This window comes from Vigna umbellata, chromosome 5 (genome assembly GCF_029865625.1).
Source record: "Vigna umbellata cultivar VRB3 chromosome 5, Vumbellata_1.0, whole genome shotgun sequence".
NCBI classification, from domain to species: Eukaryota; Viridiplantae; Streptophyta; class Magnoliopsida; order Fabales; family Fabaceae; genus Vigna; species Vigna umbellata.
Window position 1 is genome coordinate 26,869,070 of NC_142169.1, and position 13,661 is coordinate 26,882,730.

At 31.6% G+C, this 13,661-nt stretch overlaps 2 protein-coding genes and 1 pseudogene across 3 annotated transcripts; 2 read left to right on the forward strand and 1 right to left on the reverse strand.

The window, feature by feature from the left end:
• Nucleotides 1-348: 348 nt before the first annotated feature.
• On the forward strand, nt 349-5,861 carry LOC124825600 (fusaric acid resistance family protein). Of its 2 annotated transcripts, XM_088091802.1 has the most exons (4): nt 349-928; nt 3,910-4,077; nt 4,163-4,322; nt 4,719-5,861. In XM_088091802.1, the coding sequence occupies exons 1-4, from the start codon at nt 374-376 to the stop codon at nt 5,852-5,854; spliced, it is 2,019 nt and encodes a 672-aa protein (XP_087947928.1). In that variant the 5' UTR covers nt 349-373; the 3' UTR covers nt 5,855-5,861. The 2 variants fall into 2 exon arrangements, with proteins under 2 accessions (XP_087947928.1, XP_087947927.1); XM_088091801.1 differs by having other exon boundaries at nt 4,163-5,861.
• Nucleotides 5,862-9,423: 3,562 nt separating this feature from the next.
• On the forward strand, nt 9,424-9,950 carry LOC124825591 (Histone superfamily protein). Its single transcript, XM_047298241.2, has one exon. The coding sequence runs from the start codon at nt 9,477-9,479 to the stop codon at nt 9,786-9,788; it is 312 nt and encodes a 103-aa protein (XP_047154197.1). The 5' UTR covers nt 9,424-9,476; the 3' UTR covers nt 9,789-9,950.
• Nucleotides 9,951-12,824: 2,874 nt separating this feature from the next.
• LOC148198035 (uncharacterized) lies at nt 12,825-13,661 on the reverse strand (annotated as a pseudogene).

Genomic DNA, 13,661 nt, shown 5'->3' on the forward strand with positions numbered 1-13,661 from the left:
TATTTTATAATTATTGTTATTGTGATTATGAATTATTAAAGATAAAAAAGTTATAAATTATAGAAAAAGTCAAGAATTTTTTATAATTATATTTTTTATTTCTTTAAATCACTTCATCTCAGAAGAGATAAAATCTCACATTTTTTAAATATATTTTTATTCACAAATAATCCTTAAATAAAAGAAACATATAACTTCCATTTATTCTAAAAAAACAGTAAGTAAATACCTGAAAGGAACATGCCTTAATGCAATGTTTGATGATGAAGAAGGCTAACATTTCTAGCAATACGAAACTATATTTAGGCATGCATGTGCTCACAAATGACCATTCCCGGTAAACAAAAATTGAGAGTGTTAGCGTTGGTTAACGATGTCAGAAACATCTTCAATCACTGACACAAGGTCAGAGATATGGAGAACACGTGTAGGGTCTGCACTACGAACCACCTTGGCATGCACCATAGCAGGATGCACCTACCTTTATGGGCCTGCACCACTCCGACGCTACCTCACATACCCAGCTTTCACATACTCAACCGCGCTCCTAATAGGGTCAGATGCTGCACTCGGTGACACGCTAAGAGGTTGCTGGCACGTGCTTTGCGCGAGCATCCAGGTCATGATACTGTCCCTGCTCGCTCTGCAGTTGATTGGACCACAAAACTTCACCAATCTAGTGGCTGCAGTCGCCATGGCAATTTCTGCTTTTCTCGTTGCGTTGCCTGTTGAATCCACCCACTTGGTCACCAAGCAGATAGCGTTTGGACAGCTAGTGAATGTTTACGTTAGGACTGCCATAGATGGTGCAGAAGAAAAAGTAGCCATGCACACAATTCATGTGGTGTGCTCCACAGCCCTTGGAGCTCTCGCTTCTGTTCTCGCCATGTTGCTCCCTTGCCCTTCTCCTCGCTTCGCCTACTCTCAGGTATTAATAATTTTATCTTACTTTCTGCACACTCTGAAATCCAATGCTCACAGTCTTATGAGATCAACTCTTTCAATAACATTATGAGTCTCTCTTAGGTCGATAGTTTTGAATTTATCATACCCCTTGTTTTTCATTTTCACACTTAAACTCCTCATTCTAAGCTTCACATAAACTAAAATTAAAAACAAATTACAATAGATGCAAACCTTATCTTAGCTAATCAGATTGATGAGATTAAAAATTTGGTTCTTGATATTTTCCATTTTTTTCGTGAGTGGTTCTTATGTAGGAAAATGTTAACATTTCCACCAAGTTTGTATTTTCCCTCGTGTTTTCTACTTTTCCAATTTTATTAATTAATGCCAAATTTTAAATATAAGTTTGTTTCTGATTCCTAATTATTTGATTTATTTTTATAATTTTTAGAATTCTTTGTTTGTATTTGATTCTTTAACTTTTTTTAGTAAATAAGGTTTAGTTAAAAAGGTTAAAGAATCCATTAAAGTTACAAGTACAGGTCAAATTGCTTATTTTCAAGGAGTAATGTGCTTCATTAGTATAGGGACCAAGATAAATAACTGTATGTATAATTCTTAATTAAGATTAACTATGTATACTTTTTAATATCTTTTATAGTTTAACATAGTAAGAAAGTAAAAATCAGTTAACTAATTAGTTGGAGGTTAAAAATCTTGAAAGGAGGACTTAATGTTCCCTATATACTCGGCGGCCCTCTTTAAGCATTTATAGATACTTTTATTAGCATATATAAGTTAGCAATATGTTAGAGATGACAATTGACAGGACGGAGTTGGTTTGGTTATCTCATATTCATTTTAAAAAGAAAAGAAAAATTGTATCTCTATTTCTATACTTATACTTACTGATATAGTATTGTTCCATCACCATTCCTAAAAGTTATTTTGTATTTGTACCTGTATTCGTTTTTTTTCAATATTTTAATGTATTAATTGATTTTTATGAAAAAATAAAAAATTATAACAAAAAACATTATATATCCAATATTTAATATCAACAAAAACTTATTTTCATTTTTTTCATTATCAAATATTTATAAAATAATTATAATGGTATACATTTCAAATTAAAGTACCAAATAATTCATGAGAACTAAAATATTTATTAATTTTATAATATAAAACAAAGTTGACAAATTTTAAAATAAAAATATTTTAAATATCTTTTTACTTCTTTGTCTAAATCTTATGAAAAAAGTTTTTATACACCAATAAAAATTATAATTTATATCGTAAAATAAATAATAATTAAATTGGATAACGAGACTATTGAGAATAATATTAAATTATTATATTATAGTAAATAAAATGTATCTTTATATAATTTATTGTGATGATAAAATTATAGTTATGATAAGAATTAGAAAATAAAAAAAATTATATTAAAAATCATGAAAATAATATTCTATATGAATAAAATAAATAATAAATAAAAATATTAAAAACAAGTAAAAATCTCAAGTGTGTATCTTAAAAAATATTTGATACAAATGACACAAAAGAAAACGAAAGAAACGAAAGTATAATTAATGATATAATAATATGAAAAGTACTTTGAATATTTTAAAAAAATTAAATATGAACTAGTCAAATTATTGAGAAATAATAAAAATCATTTTAAAAAAATCTTCCAATAAAATAAAAATTAAAGATTGAAGAAAATAAAATTATAAGTTTTTTATTACCTATTACATGAAAGATTTATCCAATTAAATGTTTGAAATTGAGAAACAGAAATTTTTTATATAAAGAAATAAATAATATATAAAAATATTTAAAAGGGAAAAAATATTTAACAGAAAAAGTTTATAAAATAATTTATAACAGAAAAAAATAAATTTTTGTGAATATAAAATAAGTTGAATATATAAAAAAAGAAAAAAAATTTATAAAATTAAAGACTAAAAAATAATTTATATAATATATATATATATATATATATATATATATATATATATATATTAAATGACTTAATAAATTATCGATATTTAATAATTCAAAAGACAGAATGAGTATTATAACAAATATAAGAACAATAACAATATATATATATATATATATATATATATATATATATATATATATATATATTTCTCTTCATATTTAATTTAAAAAATTAAATATTATTTATAATTATACTCGTTAATATGAAATTTTAAAAAGAAGAATGATAAATTTAGAACAGGTATAAAAGAAAAAACAAAAACAAATTGAAAACAAATGGTATAATATATAATTTTTAATATTACCCTGATTTAATCTTTGAATAGCTTCTTTTAGGAATATGAACATGAACATATATAATAGATTCTCCTAGTTGATTGATAGTCTAGATGTTGGATTAGCACCTCCAAAAGTCAAACTCCGTAATGAATTAAAGAAATCCCTGGACCAAGCTAATCTTAAAAATGAGAATTCTCCAAAAATCTGGCATGGTAAGACTGATAAATTACCCAACTTGAAAGTAAAAAGTGAAGTGAAAAAACAGTGGACCCAACACTCCCCCACACTCATTAAAATTGTGACAATACCACAACATAGGAGCAATATTGGCCGCGTGTTCATGTTTCTGACATTTATGATTGGAATAGAGTAATCTAATCTTCTACCAATAAACCCTCCATATATGACAAGTTCAACCACAATATATACAACTAAAGGAACAAGAAATAAGTCAACTTTTGTTTTACATAACCTCCTTTTTCCATTTTCATTTCTTTGTTACATATATATTACACATTTCTTTAGAACAATCTTATATATCACACAACTTTTATGATTGTTTTGCAAATCATTATTATTTTCTTTATTTTTTTAACCAAATAAGTTGCACTATTATAACCACATATAATGACAAATTCTAACATTTCATTTAAGAAGATGTTCTGTTTTGTTACAAAACTACAATAAATAAACACTTGCAATGGATCTTATTTTCAGAAAAGGAAGCTGTGTGAACTATATATCCATAATATATGTGAGAGGTTAAATTGCAACATAAAGATGATCTCTGCCTCAAACAACTCAGTTGTTGTTGGTTACTTTACTTTAGCCAAGTCTCTCTCTGCTACTGGAGTCAAGCTTCGTCAAAGTATTAGGAGTAAACTTGTGAGTTAACCTAAATCTATGTAAATCATTTCAGACCAGACAACTAATTTCCTTAGAGCTCGGTCTTGATGTTTTTATGAAACAGGACACAATGGATTGGGAGCGACCACAAAGAAGAATTTTCAACTCCCATAAGATTGATCTACAAGATAAACTACAAAACTTGGAGTTACCGATAAGAGCTATGGGCATTGCTCTATCAACTTGTACCTTTCCCAAAAGGGTCATCGATGAGGATCTCAAAGGTATACTGCTGAAATGTAGAGGAGAGTTCAACAAAAAATTAAGCCAACAATCCAACTTCTTTGCTCATTTTGATGCAGCTGCAATATCAGAGATGAAAAAAGACATTTTTACTAAAAATTTGTTAATGGCCTATAAAGATCTCCCAACCTCGTTCTTTTTATATTGCATGCATTTACTCCTAGAGGACTCATCCATTGTAAATAAAATGGATCCCATGCCGATAAAAACTTCAAAAAAGGGTAATTTTCACTGGAGCACCAACTATATTAAAGAGATTGTGATGAATTTATTTCCCTCAAAAACCAATTTGGTTTTTCCACTTAAGGCCTCTCTTTCATTAGGCTTTGCCATGTTTCTTGGTTTGACATATAACAAGGAAAATGGATATTGGTCAGGACTCACTGTTGCTCTCTGCTTCGTGACTGGACGACATTCAACCTTCTCACTTGCAAATGCACGTGGTCAAGGAACTGCAATGGGATCAATCTACGGAGTCCTTTGTTGCTTCGTTTTTCAAAAATGTATGGGTATAAGATTCTTACCCCTTCTACCATGGGTATTTTTCTCTTCTTTTCTTATGTACAGTAGAATGTATGGTAGAGCTGGTGGGATTTCAGCAGTTACAGGGGCTTTATTAGTTATTGGTATAAACCACAATGAAAAACCAAGTAAATTTGCATTTGTTAGAATTGTTGAGGCCACAGTTGGACTCATTTGCTTCGTTATTGTAGAGATACTTTTCAATCCTTTTAGAGCTTCGACTCTGGCAAAAGGTAAACTTTCAGAATGCTTGAGATCTCTTCAACATTGCATTGACAAAACTATCATTATTCCTAGTGAGAAAGAGAAGTCGTCTTCTTACTCTCAAGCCTCACAAGATGAGCATTTGAAGCTGAAGTTTGTAGTGGATCAATTAGAAGATGTCACGATGGAAGCTGAATTAGAGCCAAATTTTTGGTTCATTCCATTTCATAATGGTTGCTACAGAAACATGTTGGAATCACTGTCGACAACGGTGGATCTCTTACTTTTTGTGGCGTACTCAATGGAAAAAGTTAAGCTAATGTTGGAGAAAGATGAAACATTTTTTGTGGATCTCAGTGATCGAGTTAAAGAGAATGTGGGAAATGTCAAGAACAAAGTAGGTCTCATATTGAAGTGCCTGGAAAAGATAACAAGGATAGAGTCTTCTAAGGAACTTGAAAATGAGTTAAAGAATATAAATCTTCCTGTTGATATTGATATAGAGGAATGCTCCAGGAAAGATGCATTTTGGATATGGAATGGAGATGAAGAGGTCAAACATATTACTTATTCTTTTCTCCATGATCTAGAAAAGATGGCTAATAAGGCTTGCACCAACACAGATGAGGAGATGCTTAAAGGTCAAATGCTTTTTCATTATGGTTGTTTGGGATTTTGTACTAGTAGCTTGATGAGAGAAACGATGAAGATTCACAATGAAGTAAAAGAGCTACTTGTATGGGAGAATCCCTTATGTCAAACAAACCTTAATGAAGTATTTCCATAAAAACCAAGCTTAGTGGTTGCAAAAAATCTAGCAGCATGATAGGAGGTATTGGCATGATAGCAAAAAGATATATGCTATGTTGTACTCTACTATGCTATATTGCCATGATAGCTACTAACACATCATCAACAAAAATCTTCTAATCTTAGAATAAATTTACTATTTTCATTAGTTTTTCAATCAAAGTTACTTGACTACAAAACATAAGTATTGCATATTTGTGTATAAACAAAAACTATAAGCACTGATATTAAAACTAATGGGGGAAAATGAAATTGGGGATGAATCTCTTAAGGAAAATAGGGAAGGTAAGCAGAGTCAAAATTCAAAAGAATGAGATTAGCTTTGGACACAGTAATAATTATTGGTGTCACTTTTCCCTCAGACCAGTGTTGTCATCGTGCTGCACTGCTCCTCTATGATTCCTTTATTCCGAAACAAAACAACACATTTATGTTGATTAACAATTTTGTCCATCACTATTTTCCAAATCTACAAAAATAAATTATAATAATAACATAAAATAAGAATAAAATAAATAATAGTTCATTTAGATTAGGCTTAATGTTTTTTTTTAGCTTCTTTTACCGTCCATAACTAATAATTTTATCACATTTGAACTAATCATAAATGAAAAAGATAAATGAAAAAAAAAGATAAAAAAATGGAAAAAAATATTTTTATAAAAAAAAAATCCTAAAAATGCACTAGTCAAATATCATATTGTAAAATGCCTAAAATATGATATATCCTTAAAAATCTAATATAATGTAAGAGTTAAAATCATGTTTATAAAAGATATTATTTTATTAACATATTCATAGATAAAATTAGCTATGATGAAGTTTTCACACATCAAAATAGACAATATTAAGAAAGTAATGGCTTAACTGCATGTTTAAGGTATAAACAATAATATTTTGGAATAAGGCCTTTAATCAAAACAACTAAAACAAAAGTTTTCATATAGTAACAAATCTCAATTTTAATTATGAGCGACCGAAAACAAACTTATTTCAAATTTGAGAAATAAAAACATTTTGTGACTATTTATAACTACAATTAATAATAACTAATATCATTGAAAAACCTTAATAACATGCAAAGTGAATTTGTTTTTCTCTCAATATTGTTTGACTAAGAGTTATTGGAATTTTTAGGAGTTTTGAAAATATAAGAAATGTTATAGGTGTTTTCTATTTTATATTCTCTTCACTTGTGCCTAATTCTTCTTTCATCAAATCAATTCTTTTTTATCTGATAAGCTTTGAATATTTATAAGTTATGTTGAATCATACAAAATTTATTTTCAAATGAAATTTAATACTTTATAACATTTTTCTAATGAGTAACACTTAACAAATTTTGAGTAATTTTAGGAATATATAAGAAATAAAAAATAATTTAACACCTCAATGAGTTTTAATTATAATGGTTTATGTACCTTTCACAATAAGTTATTCTTTATATTCTTAATTTTTACTTTAAAAATATATAATTTGTTAGACTCTTTGAAAAGTTGTCGATCATGAGTTATATAGTTTGTACAACCACTATTTATAAGATAACTTTTTGTAAATTTGTTAGCTGTTAATGTTGCAAAAGGAATAGTTCTTTTAATTTGTCTTTTATAGTCTTGATATCTTTTTGAGGATTGTATATCTTTTTCACATGTTTTAATTCATTATATTTGTGATATTTAGCATCCAACCTCCACCAACATTTATTGCATTGATGATTATTTTTCTTAACTTAAGGACAATATGAAAAAACATGTGTGTTATTTTATTTGCTCTTTTTGTTAACAATACCTTTGCTAGTAGGAAGTATAATACCTTCTATTACATGATATTCTCTCATTAATTTTTGTTGTTCTTGTGTTTGTATGACATGTATCACTTTTGTCAAAGTAATAATAGACAAAATTTATGTGTTTCTAATGATACAATAATTGTTTTATATCTCTCTAACAAAGTTATAAGAATTTTCTCAATAAATGCTTAATATCTCTCTCTAAATATAAAAATGAAAATAATTATATTTCATATTTTGATTAATTGCAAATCAATGGTTATCAAAAGAAAATCTTATCAAGCTTAAGATTTTATTTGCTTAAATATAATTTTAGTATCTCAACTTTGACGCGAAATTGGAATTCGTGCATGTTTGAAATTTTTATATATTTTGGTTTATAAACTTTAAAAATTGAATAAATATTGTCCTTTTAACCCAATTACTTAAATTTTCTTGACGTGTCAAATGTGTTTCGTACTAGCATTTGAGTTATTTACATCGTTTGACATTTTTTGTTTAACTTTAGTTGAAAACACATTTGACACAAAAAAATTTAGAATAGTTGGATTAAAGAATTGTACTTACAGAGCCAAAGGTACCCTGCAAAGAGTCTTCTTCCATTTCACGAGCTCTTACTACCCGATACTTATCCTCTGAACCTCCCTTATCCTCTATCAAATGGTGGTGTACTTGTAGAAGATTCTCTGATGCTCAAATCAGTGCTTTGAGTCAAAGATGTTAGTCAAAAGTACGATTAATGTAAAAATGAAGTCAAAACTCGATTAATATGATATTTATAAACTTATTTTACTAACCACGGATCCTCACATGAATGAGTCTCGATTATGAACCCAATGTCCATCTTATCTTATCCTAGTCAATCATTTTAAGGTTGTAATTGATAAAACTGAAGGGTCTTTGACCAATACAATACAAAAACTATATTCATTTATTTGAGAACCAAAATATATCAAAGTTATAAATAAAGATGAATTCTAATTTGATGTCAAAATTAAGTGACTAAAAACTTAATTTTTTTTTTAATATTGATGGATGTCCTAAAGACCTTTCATGCATATGATGAGTTTATAGAGGTATAAAGAATGTTCATTTACGTTTATTTTACATATAATTTGTGCTATGATTTATTGATAATCAAACGTAAAAATTACTTTTAATTATAGCTGCAACAATTATCTTCAAGAAGAATTACCTACGAAATAACAACTATTTTTTTAGACAAGTGTGTATATGAAGTTGACATATACAATAAGATTTTCTCTTATAGCTTTTCAAGTGTTTAAAATTATTCTGGATTATTGTTTTAAAAATGTGTATAATTGTTTTTGGAATGACCATATTAAAATAAAACTTATATCTGAGATTAAATTTACATATTAAAATAATTGTTTTAAAAAATTTTATAATTGTGATCTTACCTTGTCGTGACTGGATGATGAGGTATTTGTGGTTCAGTGAGTTTCCAGTTATAAATTAGTATAGTATGTTAATTTTAACAATATACTAGAGTTTACATTCTCCATATTTAAACCTAGAGCGAGTCATTAATAGTTAAATAGTTAGTGGGTCGAATCCACCGTCGATCTTACACGATAAACGGTTCGTGACGAACCAATGGCAATGACACGGATCGCTGTTCCCAACCGTGGATTAGATGACAATCAACGGCCAGCGTGGATTTTCCCTTCGACCAGACGAAAAACACAAATCCCACCCCTGGGAAGCTGGCTCTATATAAGCCTCGTCTGGCGGCAGCACACTTCAATTCGAAACAGTTTATTCAAAGAGGAAAAAGAGAAGTGTGAAAATGTCTGGTCGTGGAAAAGGAGGAAAAGGATTGGGAAAGGGAGGAGCCAAGAGGCACAGGAAAGTTCTTCGTGATAATATTCAGGGAATTACCAAACCTGCTATTCGCCGTTTAGCTCGCAGAGGTGGTGTGAAGAGAATCAGTGGTCTCATCTACGAGGAAACCCGTGGTGTGCTTAAGATCTTCCTTGAAAATGTCATTCGTGATGCTGTTACCTACACTGAGCATGCTAGGAGGAAGACTGTTACTGCCATGGATGTTGTTTATGCACTTAAGAGACAAGGCAGAACCCTCTACGGTTTTGGTGGTTAATTTTTTTCTTCCAAATTAGGGTTTTAATGAGGATTTCTGTAAATTGTTGGTTTCTGATGTATTATTGATCATGTGATATGTTCTTAGTTGTAGTTTATGTTTTAATTGAAATGAGATTGTTGTTGAAGCAAAGTCAGTGAATTGAATTGCAGTTGATTATCATTTCTTGAGTCTGTAGGGAAAAGATAAATCTATTGGATAAATTTTATTAGTAATTAATTGTTTATTTAGTAAATATTATCTTTGTTTAATTTTGAATTACAATACAAATTGTTGCCTTTCGTATGGACTTTTGGGTCTAATGTTCGGGTCTGTGGTCCATTTCTTTGGGCTTTTACTGATTTAGTGTAGGCCTTAAGTTTAACGGACATTACAAGGCTGAGTACACAAACTTTACACTCTAGTTGGATTAATTTTCGCCCAAGAACTGAGTATGATTTTGAGTATCTTGGATGCATGTATTCAAAAAAATGAAAATGAGGTGGACTTTCTTTATGCACTTCAAGCTTTTCCTTTTTTTCTATCTTATCCTATTTTACCTTAGTCATAACAAAGTATTATTATTGAATGGAAAAACTAACAAACTGGATAACATAATATGGAAAAACTAACTAAAATCTATTGCAGGGTAGTTGTCAGATTTTAAAATAAGAAATTTGATTACTTCTTTTGAAGGGTATAGTTGTCAGATTTTAAAATCTGTTGTACAACTCTGAATCCACAAAAGCCTACCAAACTCTGAATTCATGAAAGCTTACCAAATTTATGAATTGCTTATCAGATTTTGAAATCTGATTTATGTTAAATGTTATCAAATTTTGAAATTTGTTAGACGTGAAAGTGATGGGATCGGATTTACCGAATTTCCAAATCTGTTGGAAATAGATATATTGGATTTATGAATTATTCATTGGATTATAAAATCGTATTGTGTTAAATGTTATCAAATTTCAAAATTATAAATATATATATATATATATATATATATATATATATATAAATTTGGATTTCAAAATTAGGCATTATTAAATCCAGTTAACAATGTCCAGATTCGAAAAATAAAAACAATTTTAAAATGTGGTTAACATAAATGATCACTACATTACGTAGTCCGATTCTTGATGAACAAATTACTTATTGGTCAAAGCTAATCACTATCTGACACTTTTAGATAGATATATCAGCTTCACAGGAACACTGACCTGGGGATGAGGCTTCCTGTTTATGATGGAGGAACAAATCTCTACACTATTGGCTTGCTTCCTTTTGCATCCAAAGGGTTCAACAATATTGAGAGAGGACGATAAGGACACTGGTGGTATTGTTCAAGTAACTATGTTATGTTAACTTCATAATGTGTTTTGATCACTCTTTCCAGGGAAATAGAATTCGAAGTGGGCGTAAAGTTTGTAGCTCGTGTCAGCATGCATCAATTACGCGAGCTTTTGAGTGGGAAACAAGTGGACAACCCGCAAGAGGTTTCTCAATTTTTTAGCCATGAAGGTGATGTAGTGCAAATAGTGGATAAAATGGATGTTTCAGTTTTATCACTGTTAACACAACTCCAATTTAGAGCTCAACATGCACAATTACATATACACAATCAAAATTCGAAATCGGGTACAAATACAACCTGTACCACATGACCGCTTAGTCGAAATTCAAAATCAGGAACAAATATAACCTCTATCGTATGCCCATTTAGTTGAGTTTCTCAGGATCGAGTTTTCCAAACCGAGGTTTTTCGGTCGAGTTTCAACATTGAGTTTTTTCATATCGAGCTTTAACACTTTACTCTTTCATGTCGAACTTCAAGACCACACTCTTTAAGCCAAGTTCTTTTATATTGAGTATTTTTAGGTCGAGTTCTAAGATTATACTCTCTGTGTTAATTTCTAATACTAATCACTTTTAGGTAAAACTTTTTTGACTGTCCACCTTGGATTCACCTATTACAGAATGATCATTAAGAATGGTAATGACGAGTGACCGATCACCTTGACCAAACAATATGGGTGAACGGTTACAAAATAGTCCGATTAAATAGCATGATCAAGCGGTTACAACATGGATAGATTAAACAACATGGTCGACCGGTCACATAATGATCAGATTAACAATGGTTATTACGAATTTTGGATTATGTCCAATCTACAACACAACCCGTTCAGTCTAGAACAACTACAAGCCTTTTCTAAGGAATCCTCAAAACATTTTGACGTTTACCGTGGGATCGAGCCAATGTCTCTCATTAAGACAAAAGGAACCAGATGAGCGAATGTCTCTCATTAAGACCTAAATTTTTAATTTTGTTAAACCCCAACCTATTAGCCTAGATTAGTTTCAAGCACATAACTTGCTGCGACACTAACATCTTAGCTTTATTATGCCCTAGCGTGCTGGCCTCGACCAGTTTCGACTATGCGGCCATCTTTGATCTCAACCTCTTGGCTTTGTTCAATCTTCAATAGCACAACCATATCTAGCCTCATTCTCATGGCTTTATTCAAGCCTCAACTGAACTAAACTTATGGCCTCAAACTTATGGCTTTTGTTTAGCTACAGCTACACAACCACCTCTAGCCTCAAGCTCTTGGCTTTTTAAGCTTCAACCGAGCATTTTGGCTTTGTTCAACCTCAACTAAGCTTGTGGCTCTTGTTCATCCTCAACTGCACGACCACCTATGGCCTTAAACTCTTGGCTCTTGTTCAACCTTAATTAACCAGATGATTACCTTTGTCTTTAACATGAATGACCATTGAACCTTTCCTACAAGATCTTCACTAGTAAAAAATTAGTCTTTTAACACGCTTAATACATCTTGGTTTTCACAAAATCGAAGCATATTAAAATGCGGTGGTATTTTTGTAATTAAGACAAACTTATACGCTTCGGTTCAGTCAAAACCAAAGCCTATCCTCTCTACTACCTCGGTTATTTACGAAACCGAAGCATTAAAGCCCTCTCCATTAAAGCCTATTGCTTCGGTCTTCATCCACCCGATGTCATTAGGCATTTATGATTCGGTTTGCCGTCTAACCGAGGCATATTAAGCTAGTAAAATTCTGAATCTTAACAAACATTTTCTTAAACAACTCCTAGAAACCCTTGGTGCTCCTAACATCAGACCCAACCATTCTGCTCAACTGTCGAACCTCAAACCCTTCAACGCACCCGTTGAGCTCCCTTTGGTCATTGGCGGCCTGAAACATTCGAGTGAGCCTCTCGTCGCCAACTTCATCCATCGAGGACCCACGAAGCCTGCAGTCGAGTGCGGGGAGGCCGGAGGTCGAGCTAAAAGCACTGTAGTGGTCGCGAAAGGTAGGGTCAATGTTGACGACATTGAGGGAACGAGGCTCGAACCACTGTACCTCGGTGTGGAACTCGAAGGCGCGGTACTTGTGCGTGTGCGCATGCGAGAAGGGAGGGGAAGCTAGAAGGAGGCAACGAAGGGAGGTGGCAGAAGGCAGATATTCGCGCATGGAGGGGCGGAGGGCAGATCTGCGCGCATGGAGGGGCGGAGGGCAGATCTGTGACTAGCGGATAACCACCCGAGGACGGAGGATTCATGGAAGGAGGGGGAGCAGAGGAAGTTAGTGACGATGGCGAGGAGGGTGGGGACGACGGAGGAAGAGTCGTCGGAGGGTGTGGTGGGAAGGTGGGTGACGGGCCGAAGAGGAGGTTGTGGATGGCGGAGGGGGAAGTGGAGAAGCGTTGGATGAGGGAGGCAAGTGTGGAGCCGGAAGTTGCAATCTTCTGCAATGAATTTCTTCTAATTGTAGCTTGTTGGATAACAATGAATTTCTTACTCTGTCTGTTTGAGTCACCCAACTAAAATGGTTGTTTTTTTTTCCAGAGAATTGCTTTATCAT